Source organism: Thamnophis elegans, chromosome Z (genome assembly GCF_009769535.1).
Source record: "Thamnophis elegans isolate rThaEle1 chromosome Z, rThaEle1.pri, whole genome shotgun sequence".
NCBI lineage: Eukaryota > Metazoa > Chordata > Lepidosauria > Squamata > Colubridae > Thamnophis > Thamnophis elegans.
The window spans coordinates 128340382-128362434 of NC_045558.1; the positions used below are offsets into that span (position 1 = coordinate 128340382).

The window sequence follows — 22053 nt, forward strand, 5'->3', positions numbered from 1 at the left end:
TGAAAAATTGTCATAGACAAAAGAGCCATGTGCTCAGTGAACTCACAAAGCACAGTTCCCACCCAGGAGAAGCAATACTTAAATCCACTTGCACCACTTAAAGATATCAGTTGGTCTCACTAACCTCGCAAGGCAGAATTGCTTAACTTGATCAAGCAGGCAGTGGGGGGTCCAAAAAAATTACCTCATCATTTTTCCATGGAGTGGGGGGGGGGGACACGAACAAATAGGCAAAGAAGCCAAAGCAAGATCCATTTAGAGAAGATTACAGATCCAGGGAAGGAAGAGTCCCATGATTGCCTCCTCCCATCCTTAATTGGGGATGGAGGAGGCAAGGATTTGATATTTCCAAAGATACCTTGTTATAAATGCACTACCATTAGTATGGGGGGGGGAGAATTAAAGAAAGACAGTAAAAATACCAGTCTGACTCTCAATGATGGAGGCACTGATTCTTCCAAATGTGAATAATATGGGAAAAAATTTAAAATATAGACATGTTTTTAAAGAAAAAATGTGCCGATAAAACCTATATTTTTAAAAAAAGTCATAGACTTCTCTGTTTAAACAAATTCTCATTGGTAGTTAACCACACTTCTTTTTTATATATTCTACTGCATGTGAATTAAGATGACCAGTAAAGACAAATTTACAACTCACATTTAATTGATACATTTAGTCAGAGTTCACCACAATATACTAAAAAATGTCAATAAATCAATAATGTCAATAAATATGTCAATACATAAATTTGTGTTGCAATTTATGTTTTTTTAGACTCCAGTTATAATTGCCTTCCAGGAAAAGAAAACCCTGCTAAACTATCCAAATCTCAGGGGACAGGGCAACATAGAACATCACTGACTCGGTGCATTGTTCTCGGACTTAAATGTAGAAGTGTGGAAGTTTTCCAACATGTGCATGTAAAATATATCAGGCAAAAATAAAAATTTGTTAAAACTTTCTCTTCATGAGCTGGTGTTTATCATTCAGTTCAGGTCTCATCATGATAATAAAACACTTGGGAAGAAAGATGCAAACCAATAAGCCAGCACTGGAGGAGATCATGGAGAAGATCTCCACAGCCAATGTATATTTTCCCCTTGTGCTTAGATAGGTTGGAATAAAACACAACCAAACACTGCAGAAGACCAACATGCTGAACGTGATGAATTTGGCTTCATTGAAACTGTCAGGTAAATTCCGAGCTAAAAAAGCAGCAGAGAAGCTAAGGAGAGCAAGAAAACCCATGAAGCCCAAAACACAGTAGAACATGACAGATTCTTCATTGCACTCCAGTATGACTTCTTCAGACATTGACTGTGTATCAAAATCTGGATATGGTGGGGATATTATCAGCCACACAGCAGAAAGACATATTTGAATAAGGGAGCAGGAGAATAGAATGAAATTGACCACTCTTCCCCCCACCCATTTCCTCAATCTGGAACCAGGTTTGGTAGCCATAAATGCTAGAACAACAACAAAGGTTTTGGCCAATACACAAGAAACTGCCACAGAAAAGATGAGGCCAAAAGCTGATTGTCGAAAGAGACATACAATCGTATTGGGTCTCCCAACAAATAGAAAGACACAAAGGAAAGCAAGGAGAAGAGAAACTAGGAGTATATAAGTGAGATTCCGGTTGTTGGCTTTGACAATGGGAGTCTCTTTGTGTTTCATAAAGATTGTTATTACCACAATTGTCATTAAAATAAAACAAAGAGAAAGAACAGTCAGACTGATTCCCAAAGGTTCTTCATAGGACAAAAAGATGATCCGCTTTGGAATGCACATATTCTTCTTGGGATTTGGATATTGATCTTCTGGACATGGAGAGCAGTCATCTATGTCTGAAAAAGAATGCAGGTGAATTAATAGGAATTATAGTGTTGTGCCATCGTGTCTTACTCCCATTATATTTGGAAATTTCCTACCCTTTTCCTTTGATATTTCCCTCTTTGGACATGGAAGGCAATCATAACAACAAAACAACTTCCCTTCTTTCTTGGCCTTGCTGTATCCTGTCTCACAAGGATCATTGCACAAAGATAGAGGTAATGCCTATCAGTGAAGGAAGGAGAAGATTTTAAGATACAGAGAGGAAAGGAAGTGCTTGGAGAGTTAATGTGAAATCAATAGATTCTTCACCATTCTTTATAGACAATTTCTGTGCTAATTAGTTTTAGTTGGTTTTCTCAACTTCTTAATTTTGATGTCAGCAAACTGATGAGATAGTGTGTGCTGACTTGCTGCTTTTACTTTAAAACCATGTAACCTTTGTCCATAATTTAAAGGAAGCCAGGAAAGGATGTAATATTCAATAGCAATTGCTAGAAAAATAAATAAAATGTACTGATATTTCTCCTTCCCCAGGACATTTTTACCTTGGTTAGTCAGAGATTATATTTGGAGACGTTCATCAATAAACGTATTTAAATGAAGGCAGACAAATCTAAATTTAAATAGCTAACCTGATTAAAGCCTGCCGGCCATGTGATGGAATCTACAGAAATATTGAAGAATTTGTCTGCTGGAGCTGTGGGATCTACCACTCCAACTTTGACCCTAAGAAAGGATTGGTTTGGGAATGTGATCCAGTTGATGATATCATATCCACCAATGAATTCTCCATTTTTATCAAAGGAGATCTTTTCACCAACACTGTTGTTAAATCTAAGACTTCTCAGAAAAGAATGAAGCTGAAACACAAAGGCAATCAGAAGAACAAACTGAGGCAGTGAGAAATAATTCAAAACATAGATATGAATGTTTCTTTAAACGAAGAGGCTACAAACACTGTTTTATTTTAGTTTTAGGCCATCAAGCAAATAAATAACAAGCATTCTAAACAGAGGTAGAGGTAACATATCACATTACTGAAATAAAATTAACATAGAATTGTAATATAAAAAGGCAAAAAAATATAATTTGCTACTTCAATTAGATGACTTCTGATAAATATATAAGAAATACAAGGATGTATAAGGCTACAAAACTTTAATACTATTTTTACTTCTAAAGAGCCTTATACATGCTCTAGCCGTGCTAAGGTTGGATTAAAATTTTTGCCATCCATCCAACAGACTAGAAACAAGATAAATAATAAGATAAAAGTACATGTAATTGAAAAGATATATGTGTATGTATGTATACACACCACATATACACACAGTAAACATACTTTTTCAGTGTTATTTTTTATCTTGTTCTTGTCTTACATTTTTAAATATACAATCTTATATTGAAAATAGAGAGGAAAATGATCAAAAGGCATATCGACTTATGCTCACCTAGATGGGCTCAGGATCATTTCACTTAAAGGAGTCATATCCATTCAATCATGGCTCCCATAAGAAACAGCTACAATGTCTGATATTTCAATTCCTGGCAGCTAAGCAAGATACTAAGGAAATCAACCTCCTTCCATCTCTACAGGAATGGTCTTGAAGGAGAGGATGGAGAGACACTATCAAGGCAACAGTCAAATACGATCTGGAGCCTGGACTAACAGATATAACTAGAGAAAACATTTCAGCCACACCACATCAAACAGAATATGAGGGAGGGCTAAGCACACTCAGACTTGTCGGATTCTGTTATTATTGTTTACAAAATTAGTCCTAGCCTAAGTGGTATTGGTTTTCTAACTCAATCTTCCACCCTTCTGAGGTCAGTAAAATGAGGACCCGGATTGTTGGGGGCAATATGCTGACTCTGTAAACTGCTTAGAGAAGGCTATAAAACACTGTGAACCAATATTTAAGTCTAAGTGCTATTGTTATTTCAGCATGCTGAATCTTGTTTGAGTAAGAATGTAACAATATATCAGTTCTTTCTCTTCCACGCATGGATTGTATAGGAAGATCCTCATCAGGAAATGCCAAAAAATATGGACATGATTGCACTTTCAACAACTGATTAATTGTGTCTGATACAATGCAAATGTTCCAAATAAAGCATGTATAACATCATCAACAACAACAAAAATACAGCTTCAGTATATGATGTGGGGGGAGTAAATCACCTCCTTTCATTTATTTATAGATTGAATTTATGGGAAAGGGATGGAATGTAGTAAGGATGTGGTGTCCGAAAATGGAGGGGATGCATTTCAAAGATGTAAAAGGCAATTCCATTTGAATAACATGTCTATGAGAAAGAGGAAGATAATAGCTCCTCCAAAATAATTCACACAGTTTATTGCAGATACAGATAGTAGAGTGCTCAGATTGGCAGGAGTTTATCTATAGGTGTAAAAGAAGAAGAAATCAGCTTAGAAGAATCATCATCTTTCATTTTTGTGTTTAGCCTTGAAGTTAATTTCATCGAGAGAAGCATATTTTAATATTTTTGTACAATGCTATTTACAATTTTAATGTCAGCATATGAATGTTTCAATTACTTAATCCATCATTACATCTCACTTCTGGATTTTCAGACATCAATATCCCTGGAGTATAATCTTTGGTAGAGTTTCTGGACACCTGTTGAAACAACAGATATGGTGGTTTTTGCACTACTCTGCTAACGGACTTACCTGCCACCACATTTGATTATGGAAATGTTTCCTTCTTTCCTTCATCATTGTTGATTCTTTAGATTTGAATATATAGAGAGATTGCACAGCATGTGCCACAGCATAGACCGCATTGTAAATACTGTAACTTTGGCCACTCATGCGTGTTTCAAACACAGATGTTGGGAGGATCTCAAGCCTTTCCTGTCCAGTACATTTCTTCTCAGAAGTCTCAGTTTTTGTGTTTGAAAAGGAGCAATCAAATGCCTGTTCCCAAAAATCTTTTCGAAAATAATCATGCTGGTTGTTGTTTGGATTCAAGTTTTGAATAAATTCTTGGAATTCTGGGACCTCCCTTGTGTGAACTGCAAAGGATAAAGCACCATGTAGAAAATGGATATCCCAAAATTTATGAACGGCAACTGAAGTGTAATCTGTCTGAGCTGTTATAAGCCAGATCTTATTCTTCTTTGGTACATCCTCCACTTCTGAAAACTGGAGGAAAGTTCTCACAACTGATAAGGACTGAGTTTCACCATATAAGATTATCACATTGGCTGTGCTGTTCATGAGAACATGGTATACATGTAATCCTCCATCTATGGTATCAGTAAAATCACTGTAAAAAGGTAAATTTGGTAACTCTGTTATGAATTCTATGCAGATACCATACTCAGAAAATGTGGGAAGCATCTCCTGGAGGAATTTTTCTCCTTTCTCATCTTTTACTATAAGAATTCCAATCCAGATCCATCTAAAATGCAGCAATAACTGCAGGAGGCCCTTGCATTGATGGGATTCATTCGGAAACATTTGTTGGAAGAAAACTGCTTGAGTCTCTTTATCCATGATTGGAACAGAGCCATATATCAACTATAGAAAGGTAAACATAAGAAATTGCAAAGGTCTATATGAGCTTCTGAAAACATTTATCTACACACACACACACACACACACACACGTGTGTGTGTGTGTGTGTGTGTGTGTGTGTCTTCTAAATGTTTTCAGAAGCAAAATACCACTCATGCAGCTTCATGAAATCTTCAGAACTATAAAGCCTACAAAATTGAAATTTGGCATGTATGTTCCTCTAGGGTTCCAGATGCTCGCTACGAAAGAATTTTTTGAACTGACCATTAGATTCTTAGTATTTCTTATATTATTATTAACATACTATGATGCTAAGGAGTTAGATGATCTACTCCCCCTCCCCACATGAAAAGAACTCTGTTCCAACTGCCACTTGGGTATGGGTATTGCCAGTGCATGACTCATCTGACTTGCAGACTGGCAGTTTAGACATTCTACTCCCCCTCCCCACCTGAAAAATGCTCTGATGATAAGGAATTATAGAGTGAAGGGGATAAGATAGGAGAGGCCTCTGTGGAGCCAGCCTGAGGGAGAAAGGGGTATAGGAGCAGATTAGTGGGGCCAGTCTGAAGAAGAAAAGGGGAGTGGAGAAGATTAAGTGGTGCAAGCCTGAGGGGGGGGGAAGGGGATAGGAGAGGATCAATGGGGCTAGCCTAAGGGAGAGAGGGGGATAAGATAGGAGAGATCTCTGTGGGGCAAGCATGGAGGAGAGAAGGGGATAGGAAAGGATCAATGGGAGAAAAGGGGAGAGGAGAGGAGCCTGATCACATAGAAAATATCAACCAAGATGTCACTCTTGAGGTATCGGTAAATACATTTTTCTGGAAATAGTCTCATTGTGAACATTCCAAATTTGAACCTTAGTTCAGTATCTGGAATTGGGTCATGTTTTGTTGTGTAAATATCCCCATTGTCTGTTCAGGAGTACAATTTTTCCTGCAAGTATTCTGATCCTATCAAGCAAAAAATAATATCTATGTCTCTCCTTGTTACAGAGAGAAGCACGTAGATGTCTGTGGAGGTATGGCAGAATAATAACGTATATTTGCAGATCCATCTTACCTGGGGAACTTTGTAGATACACAGCACAGTTGCCATGTGAAGAGAAATGTCAGGAGCCCCAATGACTGCAGCCAAGGTATTTCTGAACCCACACTTGTAGTTGGGAATGAATTTGCCCTGAGTGAAAGGCAGCAACATTGAGGCATAGTAAGTCCAGCTTGGACTAAAATTGCTGTTGAAAATATGGAAGCCCAGCGTGATGTTGGTTAGGATCTGAGGATTTTCATTAATCTGTTTTATAGTAAATGTTAAGGCCAGGATATGCTGGAAATTCTGAAAAACTATTCTGTAAAAGAGAATTTTTAAAAATGCATTAAGGTCTGCGTCACATTATGGTATGTGTGAAATAATTTTTGTTTCTATGTGTGAGACTCGTTCACTATCAAACTGAAGTTTTAAGAATGGCTTATATGGAAAAGAAAATTGCTACATTTAGATACCAGAAATATCAATCAGAAATTTTATCATGGGAAATATATGCTTACCCTTTCTTAATTGCAGTAACAGCTTCATAAATATAACCATATGTATCTGCATATTAATAGATTTTAGATTTGGTTTGTTATAAATTGAAATTTGATCTTTATTTCAACCATTTCAACTTTACCTGGAAACTGAAGTAAAATATAATTTTACATAAGATAAACCTAAACATCCTATTTTAAATGTTCGTTTCTGGAGTTTTTGTCCTTAGAGGAAAATATTTCAAGTATCATGTCATTTACCAGCAAGGTGCAGAGCTTGACAATAAATTAATAATATATTTACATAAGTCCATCATGAAATTCCTGAGAAGGATCTTGAGTGAAATCAATGGGATTAGAAGATGCAATGAAGGCAGAAATAATGCCAGCAATATTAATGTCTCCAAGCTGATGGTAGGTATGCCGAATAGGAAGAGGCTCTTGTAAGTCACATTTAAGGCTGGGGTTCTTGCACATCACTTCAGACAATATTATTAATTCCACCAATATTAATATCTTCCATGAGTTTTTTCTTTCTGTGTTGAAATGCCTCTGTCTGCTACAGGATCTTTGAAGTAGATCTGTCTTCTGGAGATGTTTTTCAGAGAAAACTAGGGAGTGCAACATACTAACAAATCATCTCAGAGCTTTGATGCTCCCAGCCATGGATTGGAATAAGATGAGCACAAAAACTACAATTATTCAATGTCAGTTGCTCCTATTTTCATGGAGCCCCATGGGAATTGGAAGAGACAAACTGGCTAATTTCATAATGATACTGAGACAGTTACATATGTGAACAACTTCAAATCATGTGAGGACTTGCAGAGGCAGGAACATATGAGCCACAAGAAAAAAAAATTAAAATCATTAGATCCATAAAGAGAAATAGAGATGTAAACATATGTATGTGTAAAGGCATTGCTGTACTTCTGCTCTGCTCTGCTCTGCTCTACTCTGCCCTGCCCTGCCTTGCCCTACCCTACTTTATCCTATCCTATATCCAGTGGTGGGATTCAAATAATTTATCTTTTGATAAATGATCTATGGGCGTGACTTGGTGGGTATGGCTTGGTGGGCATAGCTGGGTGGTCATGTGACTGGGTGGGCATAGCCAACTCAACATCACTCATATTAATGGGCTCCTCAGCTGGCCTCTACTTGCCCCTTCCCTGCCAGTCAGTCCTCACCTTGTCATGCATATTATGGTGAGACAGGAAGATTTTTCAAAGTCATCTTCCCTTTGATACTTAGATGAGATTTTGCTATCAGAAGACCTGATGTACATTTCCAAGTATTGTTTATCACCATTCTCTTGGTAAGGCTGAAAGTAGAGATTTATAAAGAATAACAGAATTGGAAGGGACCTTGGAGGTTTTCTAATCCAACTCTTCCTCAAGCATGATATACACTAATCTATTATGGGCATGTTCCTTCTTAAAAACCTCCAGGGATGGTATAACCACAAAGCCCGTGTGAAGCGAAACGACAATCTCAGGCAGCAACCCACCCCTGCTTTATGTCTATAAAGAAAGATTGATCACATTTACGAAGTGACCTGCTTAATGATTGTCATGACATATGACTTTAATTCTGATCAAAATTATTGTTACAAGTTAAGGACTTCCTGGGGAAAATATATGCTGGCTGTGGATCTTGGTGTGCATCTTTCTTCCCAAGTGTTTTATCATTGTGATGAAACCTGAACTGAACAATAAATATCAGCTCATGAAAAGGAACTTTTGACAACTTTTTCAATTATACATACATACATACATACATACATACATACATACATATGCATGCACGCATGGACACACAAAATAATAGTACAAACTGATTTATTGATATATTTCAGTATGTGATTATAATATCTGACTAAATATATAGTTTAAATGTGAATTATAAATGTGTCTATATCTTAATTCATATGCTCACTAGAATATGTAAAAAATTAAATACAATTAATTTGGTTACACATACTGTGTAAAGGTCACTACTAAATGCTTTTGGGTTTCCTTCCTCATAGGTAGAAAACCTTGAAGCCCCCCCCACCCTCTTTTGTTAAGCATGAGTAAATTTAAAGTTTTTTCAGCTGGCAATGTGTTTTCTTCTTAGTATCAAAAACCAATGAAATCTCTGGCACAAAAATAATTATAGTAAATTCAAATAAATTCCATCAGACATCCAAATGCACCAACTCTCTGCAAAGTACATTAAACATCCTGAAGATGCTCTCAGTGCCATTTTCATAAATCTGAAAGGGTTACTGGATTAAAAGATTGTGGCAAAGACTTTTCAGACCTAGGCTTCTCTAAAAAACACGAAGCAGAGTCCTGGTCCCGACAAAACACATTTTATTAAACTAATTTGTTTGTTTGTTTGTTTGTTTATTTAATTAATTAGCTTGTATGCTGCCCACTCTGAAAGAGACTCAGGGTGGCTTACAGGTAAAAAAGGAAGGGGGGGGCATACAAAAAAAATAAAAAAACAACATTAAAAATTCCACAACATTCATAACTCAGGATGGGGCTGGATAAATCAACAGCCCCAGGCCTGCCAGAACAGCCAAGTCTTGGTCGCTTTGCGGAAGGCCGGAAGGGTAGTAAGGGTCCGGATCTCAATGGGGAGATCGTTCCATAGGGCCAGAGCAGCTACAGAGAAGGCCCTCCCCCGGGGAGTCGCCAGCCGACATTGACCGGCAGATGGAATCCGGATTAGGCCTAGTCTGTGCGATCTTATAGGTCTCTGGGAGGTAACTGGCAGGAGGCGGTCTCTCAGGTAGCCATGTCCGATACCATGTAGGGCTTTAAAAGTAACGACTAGCACCTTGAAGCGTGTCCGGAGACAAATAGGAAGTCAGTGCAGCTCGCGGAGGATATGGGTAACATGGGTGTACCTAGGTACACTCACTATCGCTCACGCAGCTGCGTTCTGGACTAACTGAAATAAATTTAAAGTTTTTTCAGCTGGCAATGTGTTTTCTTCTTAGTATCAAAGACCAATGAAATCTCTGGCACAAAAATAATTCTAGTAAATTCAAATAAATTCCATCAGACATCCAAATCCACCAAATCTCTGCAAAGTACATTAAACATTCTGAAGATGCTCTCAGTGCCGTTTTCATAAATCTGAAAGGGTTACTGGATTAAAAAATTGTGGCAAAGACTTTTCAGACCTAGGCTTCTCCAAAAAGCACGAAGCAGAGTCCTGGTCCTGACAAAACACATTTTATTAAACTAATTTGAATTTGTCTCACTCACATTCAGCAACAACCTGGTAAACAGTCTTTCAAAGGTAATTTTTTGACCACAAACTTTATCTAGCTTGGAAAGCTACCATGTAAATATTTTCCAAAAGCAACACTGTGCAAGGAATGACTTGGCAAAAAGTCTCATTGATTCATGGAGAGATCCTCACACACCTGAAATGAATGAACAAAAGAAAGAATTGTTTTCTGCAAAAGCCCACTTCCCTTTCACTCCTCTTTTATTTCCTATGGGAGGGGCCATTCACCATCCACTTGTGGATTTACTCTCAGGTTGACCCTGATTTCTTGACTACTTTTTTCTTCTGGCAGCTCTGCGCATGCACACACTGGGAACAGGCTCCCACTCTTCTTGTGCCTCACTGTTGTCTAGCTCCGAAGGCAGCTGAGAACTGCAAGATGGCCTTGGCCCCATCTCTGCCTCTAATGCACAGCCCTCATCCAAGTCTTCCCCAGCCTCCGGGACTGGCCTATGTTCCTCCCCAACCTCCTCTTTGTTCAACTCTGCTGCCAGCTCTTCTGGCCACTGGCAGACCACAACAAAAACTTCCTACTTCCTTCATTGAGTACTGGTCCCTGCAACTACTTCTCAAGTTACAGTTTCTTAGTGTCAGTTCAAAGTTATAATCTCCAGGGCTACTTAACTCCTGATGTCAAACTCACCCCTCCCATGGTTACATGATCATAATTTAGATGCTCAGCAATAGTCATACATTTATGGCTGCTTGCAGCACCTCACACTTATGCAAGCATTATTTATGGGTTTTTTTTTTGCTGGAAACTTCCAGTTATCTGTGAAATGACCATCATGACTTACGACCATGAGTCTGAACTCAATTGCAGTCATTAATAGAGGACTTCCTGTATTTCAAATGTTATTCAAAGAGAGCAATGGTTTGAGCCCTCATGAAAACTGATTTTTCTCTTATTTGTGACTTTTAAACCAATTTTCACTCTGCTTTATGCATAGCACACTGCCATGTGACTGTTTCCCAATGCAGTCTTCATAAATTTGTATTCTACTGGATTCTGTGCCAATATAAAACAGTAGAATTCAACTACATGACAATCAAGTATTGCAATAAACATCCCAATTTCTGAGGAATACATAAAAATAATTGCAAAGGAATGGAATGGAGAGTAGAGAATGGAGAGTAGTTTGGCTTTGTGTTGTTGAAGAATGGAGTAGAGTCGAAAAATATTTTTTTATCATGGCAACTTGATCAACCCAATAAATATAAATTTAACAAAAAAAAATTGGAGTCGAGAGAAATGGATCTGAACAGTACCGAACAGAACAGCATAGATTCATAGTAGCTTCAATCAGTCCCTATACATATGCCCATAACTATATCTCTATTTTGGTTTATAGATCTCAAGATATTATTTTTCTCTTGTGACTGAATCATTTTTGCCTCAAGAGGCCACCAAAAGTTTTGAAGATAGCTGTCAGTGTCACATAAGTCACTATCATTATGAAATTAGCCTGTTTGTCTCTTCCAAATCCTATGGATCTCCATGGAAAAGTAGAGTAGAGCAGAGCAGAGCAAAGCAGAGTTGAATAGAATAGAATAATAAATCTACAGTAGCTATAATCAATACCTAAACATATGCCCATAATTATCTCTATTTTGGTTTAAAGATCTTAAGATATTATTTTCGTCTTTGTAGTTCCTTCTTTCTTGCCGCTGGAAGCCCTCAGATGTTTTGAAGATGTTTACATGGGTGACAGTGTCTCTATCATAATAGGATTAGCTTGTTTGTCTCTTCCAAACCCTATTGGTCTCCATGGAAAAAGGAATTGCTGTCCCTGAAAGATGTTATTTATTGCCCCCATGATATTCCATCCCATGGATGGAAGCCCCAAAGCTTTGTGAGTTGATTTGATAGTATGTTATATTCTCTATTTCTCTTTGAAAAATGTCTCAAGAAGACAGTGGAGTCTGATCTTCTTCAAAGATCTTTTTGCAGACATAGACATTTGTACACAAAAACAAGACACTCATGGAAGATGTTAGCATTCATGCAGTTACTGTTAATAGTAATGCCTCAAGTGGTGTGCAAGGATCCTAGTCTTCAGTGTGGTTTTGATGAGCTTTCTCCTATTCATCACACACATCATCAGCTTGGAGAGATTAACATTGCTGGCATTATTTCTGTAGTGTTTACATTTTCTAATCCCATTGATTTCAGTCAACATCCTTCTCATGGATTTCATGATGGACTTGTGTACGTACATCATCATTTCATTATCAGGTTCTGGACATTGCTATTAAATTATATGAAACTTGAAGTGTTTTCAGGGGACATATTTCCCGTGATAATTTTCTCACTTAATATTTCTGGTACGTGAATTTAGCAATTTCATCCATATTTAAAAATGGAGGTTGGATACTAGACTTTTTTCATATATTAAGAAATAATGCTTATAATTTTGATCCAGGGTTTGTTTTCTATTAAAAATAACTCCAGTTCTTGGGAGGATATATATATATATGTGATAGTTTTTTGTTTTGCATTTCCCAGGATCTTAGATGAATAATGAAAATACTGTACTGAAACACATTTCACAAAATGTGTTTTGCTGAAAGATTGTGTCAAAATAAAAATAATAATAATTCTTAATGCATTTTTAATGCTGATGTTTTGCTTTTACAGAATATTTTTTCAGAATTACCAGCATATTATGGCCTTAGTTTTTACTATAAAACAGATCAATGAAAACCCTCAGATTCTACCCAATGTCACGCTGGGCTTCCACATTTTTAACAGCCATTTTAGTCCAGGCTGGACTTACTTTGCCTCAATGTTGCTCCCTGTCACTCAGGGAAAATTCATCCCTAACTATAAGTGTGGGGTCCCAAAAACTTTGGCTGCAGTCATTGGGGGACCTGACATCGCTCTTCACATATCAACTATATTGTGCATCTACAAAGTTCCTCAGGTAAGATATACTGAAGATATACATTAGCATTCCCCAGACATCTGTATGCTTTTGTTTGCAAAAAGGATAGAACTTTCAGATTCCTAGTTATTATTTTTTTTGCTTGGTAGGATTTCCACAACAACATGAATAATAGTAACTCTGAACAGACAGTGGATATCTTTGGCATAGCAAATCATTCCCCAATTCCAAACTTTGAACAAAGGTTCAAGTCTGAAATATTCACAATGAGACTAGTTCCAGGAAAAGGTATTTAGTGATACCTTAGAAGGGACATTTTGGTTGATATTTCAGAATAAATATAACTAGTATTTCATTACATAAACTCAAGGGCAGTCAAATGAATATGCACATTTTCAGAGACTCATGTCAACCTTTGGAATTGCATATGTTTATCTTTCTGTAGTTGACCTATGGCTCTGCTCCAGTCATGGATAAAAGGACTCAATCTATTTTCATCCAACAAATGTTTCCAGCTGAATCATACCAACGTAAGGGCCTTTTGCAGCTACTGCTGTATTTTAGATGGATCTGGATTGGAATTCTTGTAGTAAAGGATGAGAAAGGAGAAAAATTTCTCCAGGAGATGATCCCCACATTTTCTGAGTATGGAATCTGCACTGAATTCATAGCAGAATTACCAAATGTAGCTTTTTATGGTGATTTTATTGATATTATGGAGGAAGGATTATACATATACCATGTTCTCATGAACAGCACAGCTAATGTGATAATCTTATATGGTGATATTCAGTCCTTAACAGGTCTGAGAACATTCCTCCAGTTTTCAGAAGTGGAGGATATACCAAGGAAGAAAAAGATCTGGCTTATAACTGCTCAGACAGATTACACTTCAACATCTGTTCATAAATCTTGGGATATCCATTTCCTACATGGTGCTTTATCCTTTGCAGTTCATACAAAGACAGTCCCATATTTCCAGGAATTTCTTCAGAACTTAAGTCCTAATAACAACCAACATGATCATTTTCGGAAAGATTTTTGGGAACAGGCATTTGATTGTTTCTTTGCAAACTCAAAAATGGAGAGGTCTGAGAAGAAATGTACTGGACAGGAGAGGATAGAGACCCTTCCCACATCTGTGTTTGAGACACACATGAGTGGACAGAGTTACAATATTTACAATGCAGTCCATGTTGTGGCACAAGCTTTGCAATCTCTGTATTTATCCAAATCCAGGGAAAAAACAGTCATGAAAAAAGGAAGAAAACAGTTTCATAATCAAGTATGGTGGCAGGTAAGTCTGTAATTAAAGTAGTGAAGAACCTGCCATATCAGTAGTTGAAGCAGCTGTTGGTAAACTCTAGCAAACAATGTTCACTAGCAATATTGACATTAAGTCTGAAAGCTGTACAACTCAATTGAAAAAAAAATAACTGAAATCTTTTATGGGGGAAAATAACAATAAACATATGGAGTGTTTTAATAAGTGTCCCTACCTTACTATAAGTAGGGATGGTCTATGCTCAGAATTAACCAATCATATTATACTGATGAAAACTAGTAATAGGTATATATCTGCATCCATTCAAATGTCTCTAATTTATCTGGTATAAAGTTACACTGTTCTAGAAGGATTTTTCTGACATTTACTCAGTTGCCTCTTAAAGGAAAAGCTATGATCTGCAAAGAGCATAAAAACATCAAAGATATTTCATAGTAGGAAAGCTTCAGTCAGAAGGGTACAAAATAATTTCTAACATAGTGGATATATCATAGAACACAGTGAAGGCAGTCATCAACAAATGGAGAAAATATGCCGGAACAGTTACATTACCAAGACTTAGATGCCTTTCCAAAATTAATTGAAAAAACAGAAGAAAACTGGTCTAAGAGGCTGCTAAGAGGCTTAAGGCAACATTATAGGAGCTGCAGGGATTTCTGGCAAGTATTGTGTTCTATATGTGACAATAATCTCCTATAATCTTCATATGTCTGGGTTAAGTCAAGGTGGAGATCATTATGAACAGTTCGAAATACCAGTCAATTTTGGCACAAAGACTTCAGGCTTCTGCTAAAAGACTGAAGATGTAGAGGACTGTTTTCCTTGCAATATGACTACGACCAAAGGTATACCCCCAAATCAGCAAAAGTATGGATTTATCAGAAGAAGAACAAATGTTTGAAATGGCCCAGACAGATTCCATATTGGAATCTAATAAAAATGTGTGGCTTGAAGAGGGCAATACATGGAAGATGCCCTTGCAATATGACAGAGTTGGACTGCTTTGGCAAGGAAGAGTGGGCATACATTGCCAAGATAAGATGTGCCATGATGATACATTCTGAATGCAAAGACTGATTGCGGCCATAAATTCAAAAGGTGCTCCAACAAAATATTAGTTTAACAGTATGCACATTTATGGGTAAAGGTAAAGGTTACCTTCACACATATATGCTAGTCATTCCCAACTGTAGGGGGTGGTGCTCATCTCTGTTTCAAAGCCGAAGAGCCAGCTCTCTCTCAAAACATATCTGTAGTCATGTGGTCAGCATGACTAAATGTTGAAGGCGCATGGAACACTTTTTTGCCCACCAAAGGTGGTTCCAATTTTTCTACTTGCATTTTTTACGTGGTTTCAAACTGCTAGGTTGGAAGAAGCTGGGAAAAGTCACAGGAGCTCACTCAGTTACACGGCAGTAGGGATTCGAAATGTTGAATTACCGACCTTTCTGATCGACACATTTATACAACATTATACATATTATACATGCACATTTATACAACCACATTATTATACGTTTATTTTTGTCCCCCCAAAAAAGGTATCAGTTTCAGTTCAAATGGAAAACAATAAACTAAATTGTACAGTTTATATATTATATTAGGGGTGGGGGAATGGAAATGGTTTGTCTTGGTCTGATATTTTTATATCTTTAGAACCTGACATTTTAATAAGGGTGTAAAGCAACATTGTGGCTCATGACTACTCCTGCATGGGAGGCTGAGCTTCCATTGATTGCTCCAGCTCCTGCTCACCAAGCAGTTTGAACACATGGAATTACAAGTAGATAGATAGGTACCACTTTGATGGAGATGTTAATAGGATCGTGTAAGAAGCCTTCATCCAGGCATCACTTGGGCAACAGTGATGTCACTGGATAAATCTTTCAGCTAGGAAGCTCCTTGGTGCTTCCAATACAAAAATGAATGCTAATTGGTGTGTAGATTCTTATATCCATCATAAGTAGAATTTTGTTTTCTAAAATTAATTCAGATTGATTTTACTTTCTAAAAGTTCATCTGTCTTCCATTATACTGTACACTTTATAGGTAGTTTATAGGTAGTCCTTACTTAACAATGTTAATTGAGGTCTGAATTTCCATTGTTAAGTGATGCAGTTATAAGTGTAATGTTTCTTGACTATGTGGCTTAACAACAGCAGTTGGTGAAGACTCCAGTTACCATTGTTAAGTGAAGACTGCAGAGATTTTTGGCCAAGGACCTAATGTGATCACAATTTCCAACTACTTTCTAGCTTTCCCATTGACTTTGCTTATGGAAAGCCAGCAAGGAAGGTTGCAAATCACAACCATGTAAATCTAGGAGGACACAATAGTCACAAATCCAGACCAATTGCCAAGATCCAGGATTGTGATCATATGATCACAAGGGTGCTATGACAGTCAATATTTCAAGGAAGTCATACGTGCCACTCATCCTGCACCATTTCAATTTCAAATCCTTGTTGAACAACAAGCAGTCATTACACAAAAGCCCTTGCATTTATGTGTTGCTCTGCTGCTTCATTTACAGCAGTGGTGGGATTCAAATAATTTACCAACCGGTTCTCTGCCCTAATGACCAGCTGGGTAGGTGGGGCTCAGTGATCATGTGATCATGTGGGGGTGGCCACGTCAATGTCACTCAAGTCGATGGGCACTTCACCTTAGTTGTTACAAAGGTAATATGGGTTAACTGGAGAGGGCAATAAAGATTAGGCTAGAAAAAATACCAGAATGTTTCCTTCCTGACTTCCTTACAGGATTAGCCCTGTAAAGTGGGGGGGGGGGGATTTCTTACAACAACCGGTTCTCTGAACTGCTTAGAAAGTTAACAACCGGTTCTCCCGAATAGGTGTGAACTTGCTGAATCCCACCACTGATTTACAGAGACCTCAAAATGTTGACTGAGAAACTAATACCATTTAGGTCAGGACTAATTTAATGAATCCTACAAGTTTGAGTGTGCTTAACTCTCCCTCATAGTCTTTGTTTGAACTGGGTGTGACATAAATGTTTTCTCAAGTTATATTTCTTTGTCCAGGCTCAAGTTCTTATTTGACTGTTGCCTTGATAGTGGCTCTTCATCATGTCCTTCAAGACCATTCCTATTAGCTCTAGAGAAGGAGGGAGGTTGATTTCCTTAGTCTCTTATCAGCTGGCCAGGAATTGGATTATCAAACATTGTAGCTGGGTTTCTTATGGAAGCCATGATTGAATGCATATGACTCCTTTAAGTGAAATGATCCTGATCCCATCTAGCTTAACATAAATCGATATGCCTTATGATCATTTTCCTCTCTCTTTTCAATATAAGATTACATATTTAACAATGTAAGAACAATATAAAAATAATACTGAAAAAGTATGCCCTACTGTGTGTTTATGTGTATCTTTTCAATTACATATAATTTTATCTTATTATTTATCTTGTTTCTGGTCTGTTGGATTGATTTCAATAATCCCGATCCAATCTTAGAAACCTAGAGCATGAATAAGGCTCTTTAGAAGTAAAAATAGTATTAAAGTTTTGTAGCCTTATACATCCTTGTATTTCTTATATATTTATCAGAAGTCATCTAGTTTAAGTAATTTTCAAAATTAAATTACAAACGGTTATTTTTTTGTTTTTTTAAATTGCAATTCTATGTTCATTTTATTTCAGTAATCTGATATTTTACCTGTACCCCTATTTTGGAATGACTGTTGTTTGTATTGGCCTACAACTAAAAAAAAGTTTTTATACTTTATTTCTTTAATGAGGCATTCACATAAGTATTTTGAACATATGCATTTTCCCCCCTCCCTTTATCCTGTTCTCTCTTTGCCCCTTTTTCTGTGTTGTTGTGTTTCAGGTTCATTCTTTTCTGAAAAGGGTCAGATTCAACAACAGTGTTGGTGAAAAGATCTCCTTTGATAAAAATGGAGAATTCATTGGCAGATATGATATTATCAACTGGATCACATTCCCAAACCAATCCTTTCTTAGGGTCAAAGTTGGCGTGGTAGATCCCACAGGTCCAGCAGACAAGTTCTTCAATATTTCTGTAGATTCCATCACATGGCCAGTAGGCTTTAATCAGGTTAGCTGTTAGAATCTAGACTGGTTTGTCTCAATTTATATGCTATAAAATATAATTATTAATGAAAGTTTCAGAACATCATTTCTGAATAAAGTTTGTTCTAAGGAGAAATGTCCTGAAGAAGGAAAACGTTATCTCTAAGAATGTTTACTTTTCTAATAGTTGGTATTATTTTGGCTCTTTTAATTACAGACAATGTTTTATGGTTTAGAAGCAAAATCTGAAGTCTTACTGTTGACTTCAAATTCAGAAGCTGAGAAAAATATCTGTAACTAACCAGTACAGAAATTGTCTTTGGAGAGTGTGGATGATAGTTTTGAAAAGTCATAGATGCCAATAAAGATAGATATTTAATGAATTATTATTTCAGACCAATTCCATCTCAAAATGATGAAAGCCTCAGAGCATCGTCTCTGAATAAGCTAAGCACAAATGTCCTCAGGAAGAAGAAAAAAAACTGCAGTTGGTATAGAATATTTACGTTGGCCTTCTGTTAATTACAGACAATGTTTTTCATGGTTTTTGAAGTAAAAGCTGCAAGCCAGTATACTAGATTTAATAAGTCTGGAGATTTCAAAATTCAGAGGCTGAGAAAAACATCTTCAACTAACAAGCACAGAAACTGTCTTTGGAGAATAGAGCATATAGTTATGAAAGATCATAGATGCCAATAAAGATAGATATTTAATGAATTATTTGCAAAGCCAATTCAAGCCAACATCATTTCAAAAAGATGCCAATGCACTACTGTTATTAATCCCTTTTTGTTCTGTTGATTCCATGAAGACACTACTTCTCCATGCATTTCCTTTCCTGTCTGTATCTTAAAATATTCTTTTTCATTCGTTGATAGGCACTACCTCTCTCATTGTGTAATGATCCTTGTGAGACAGGATACAGCAAGGCCAAGAAAGAAGGGGAGTTGTTTTGCTGCTATGATTGCCATCTGTGTCCAGAGGGGAAAATTTCAAAGGAAAAGGGTAGGAACTTTCTGAATATAATGGACCTAAGCCCATTATACCTTATGTTACAACACTGCCTGTAATCAACTGTATCAATTCCACTGCATTCTTTTTCAGACAAGGATGACTGTTCTCCATGTCCTGAAGATCAATATCCAAATCCTGACAAAAATATGTGCATTCCAAAACAGATTACTTTTTTGTCATATGAAGAACCTTTGGGGATCAGTCTGACTGTTCTTTCCCTTTGCTTTTCTTTAATGACAATTTTGGTAATAATAATCTTCATGAAACATAAAGACACCCCCATCGTGAAAGCCAACAACCGGAATCTCACCTACACTCTCTTAGTTTCCCTCCTCCTCTCTTTCCTTTGTGTGTTTCTATTTGTTGGGAGACCTGATAAGATTGTTTGTCTCCTTCGTCAACCAGCTTTTGGGATCATCTTCTCTGTGGCAGTTTCTTGTTTATTGGCCAAAACCTTTGTTGTGGTTTTAGCATTCATGGCCACCAAACCTGGTTCCAAACTGAGGAAATGGGTGGGTGGAAGAATGGTCAGCTACATTATTCTTTCCTGCTCCTTTCTTCAAATATGTTTTTGTGCTGCATGGCTGATAACATCCCCACCATACCCAGATTTTGATATGAAGTCATTGTCTGAAGAAGTCATCTTGGAGTGCAATGAAGACTCTGTCATGTTCTACTGTGTTTTGGGCTTTATGGGTTTTCTTGCTCTGCTTAGCTTCTCTGCTGCTTTTCTAGCTAGGAATTTACCTGACAGCTTCAATGAAGCCAAATTCATCACCTTCAGCATGTTGGTCTTCTGCAGTGTTTGGCTGTGCTTTATTCCAACCTATCTAAGCACTAGGGGAAAATATACATTAGCTGTGGAGATCTTCTCCATGATTTCTTCCAGTGCTGGATTATTGTTGTGCATTTTTCTTCCCAAGTGTTTTATCATTGTGATGAGACCTGAACTGAACAATAAACATCAGCTCATGAAAAGAAAGTTTTAAGAATGATATTCTTTATTTCTCCAAGTTGCAGATCTTTCCCACTTGCACATCTAAACTGGAAACAATCTGCATTTAGAATGGCCTTTTATGTTGCAATTCCTATCCTTCCCTGGAGCTATTGGTAGCTCATAACATTTTTCCTTCTGAAAGGCAATTCAAAATGTGGACCATAACACAAATAAATAATAGTACAAATACATTTATTGAAATTTTTTTGTTATGTGGTAGACATCTCTGACTAAAAATATAGATTAAATGTGAATTTTAAAGCTGTTTTACTGGTCATCTTAATTCCTATGCTTGTTGTGTTCGAATGAAGGCATCTATGTTTCTTGGCTGAGGGAGCCAGCATTTTCCAAAGATATTTTCTGTGATCATTTGACAAGCATGACTATATGCCAAAGGTGCACAGAATACTATAACCTTTTCATTGATAAACCCGGTGTCTTTAACTGCTGATCCATCGTGTCCCCTCAATATATGCACACTAGCATATGTATACATAAAAAGTGAGGATTAAATACAAATGAGATTTTCATTTCAACAGGGAAGGCCTCCGAGTTGGACAGTGGGGATTCTCTGGTGCACATCATGTGTTGTGATCACCTACGAAATATGGTGTAAAATAAAAATATCTTTTATCGGGACATATGTCTTCTCCTCAGTAGCAAAGACAAATGTTGAAACTCCTTTGGTTTTAAATGCTACTTTTAAGCCTTCAAAGAATTGTATTTGATGACTATAATCTCTGTGATGTTTTGGTTAAAAGAAAATAGAGAACAGGGTTTCAAAGGGCACTGCTATTTCAAACCAAGTTGGAGAAAAGAAAATAGAGCAGAGAGAAAGGAGAAGAGAGAAAGAAGAGAGATGAAAAAAAAAGAAAAAGAAAGAGGACAGTGTGCTGGGGTGATCCTTCAGAGCTGATCTGCTCACAAATGCTGATAGAAATCTCTGATTGGTTGGCTACAGATTTGTCCTCTTATTCACTAATATTAAAATCACCCCCAAGGAACAGATAAATAAAGCCAATCCAGGCAATTATTGTCACAGTAGCTGTCTATGCATAATTATCAACGGGAGCAACCTGGGTTAAAAGCCAGGTTTCTTTTTTTTTATTGTGGATCAGTGAGTCACTTTTTGCCAACTCTCTGCAAAGTATATTAATCCTCCTGGGGTGTTCTTTGTAATGTTTTCATAAATCTACAAGTGGCATTTGATTGAAAGATTGTGGCAGAAACTGGTTCATTCATTGACTACTGGTTTCTGCAACTATATCTAGTTCTTGAGCTACAATCAGCTTTTTAGGTAATGTTCAAAGTTACAATGGACACCTATAGGGCTACCTATGACCCCGATTTAAAGCCCTGACATCTCCCTACGATCATATGAATACATTTTGTGTTGAGTATTAAGATGTTGATTGATTGTCATTTTAGCGGGAGGAATGCTTGTTGTTGATTGGACAGTTGCGGTTGACAGCGGGGTGTCAGGCCTGCAGTTATATTCCTTGGATTTTTGGCCTGCCACAGTCTCTATTATTTTCCTATGCTATTTCATTAGTGTAGTAATTGGGAGGGGGAATAGTAAGGAGGAGAATTGTAGAATGTGTTGTTGTCATTC

General features: G+C 37.1%; 2 protein-coding genes across 2 annotated transcripts; one reads left to right on the plus strand and one right to left on the minus strand.

Moving 5' to 3' along the window:
* Window positions 1–954: 954 nt before the first annotated feature.
* On the minus strand, window positions 955–7392 carry LOC116521740 (vomeronasal type-2 receptor 26-like). The gene is made up of 6 exons (XM_032236399.1): window positions 7220–7392; window positions 6452–6737; window positions 4541–5392; window positions 2475–2702; window positions 1938–2064; window positions 955–1853 (listed from the first exon to the last, which is right to left on the minus strand). The coding sequence occupies exons 1-6, from the start codon at window positions 7390–7392 to the stop codon at window positions 955–957; spliced, it is 2565 nt and encodes an 854-aa protein (XP_032092290.1).
* A 4835-nt stretch (window positions 7393–12227) lies between these two features.
* On the plus strand, window positions 12228–20433 carry LOC116521741 (vomeronasal type-2 receptor 26-like). Its single transcript, XM_032236400.1, has 6 exons — window positions 12228–12412; window positions 12842–13127; window positions 13534–14385; window positions 18228–18455; window positions 19309–19435; window positions 19535–20433. The coding sequence occupies exons 1-6, from the start codon at window positions 12228–12230 to the stop codon at window positions 20431–20433; spliced, it is 2577 nt and encodes an 858-aa protein (XP_032092291.1).
* The last annotated feature ends 1620 nt before the right edge of the window (window positions 20434–22053 follow it).

What these genes read in the sequence shown, in the direction of transcription:
- LOC116521740 (XM_032236399.1), bottom strand. Translation starts at nt 7,392, where the DNA reads ATGTGCAAGAACCCCAGCCTTAAATGTGACTTACAAGAGCCTCTTCCT. An exon ending in GAATTTCATGATGGACTTAT is followed by an intron (nt 6,738 to 7,219) that starts GTAAATATATTA and finishes TCTCTTTTACAG; the next exon opens with AATAGTTTTTCAGAATTTCC. An exon ending in GTATCTACAAAGTTCCCCAG is followed by an intron (nt 5,393 to 6,451) that starts GTAAGATGGATC and finishes ACCTTTCTATAG; the next exon opens with TTGATATATGGCTCTGTTCC.
- LOC116521741 (XM_032236400.1), top strand. Translation starts at nt 12,228, where the DNA reads ATGCCTCAAGTGGTGTGCAAGGATCCTAGTCTTCAGTGTGGTTTTGAT. An exon ending in GGATTTCATGATGGACTTGT is followed by an intron (nt 12,413 to 12,841) that starts GTACGTACATCA and finishes TTGCTTTTACAG; the next exon opens with AATATTTTTTCAGAATTACC. An exon ending in GGCCAGTAGGCTTTAATCAG is followed by an intron (nt 18,456 to 19,308) that starts GTTAGCTGTTAG and finishes ATTCGTTGATAG; the next exon opens with GCACTACCTCTCTCATTGTG.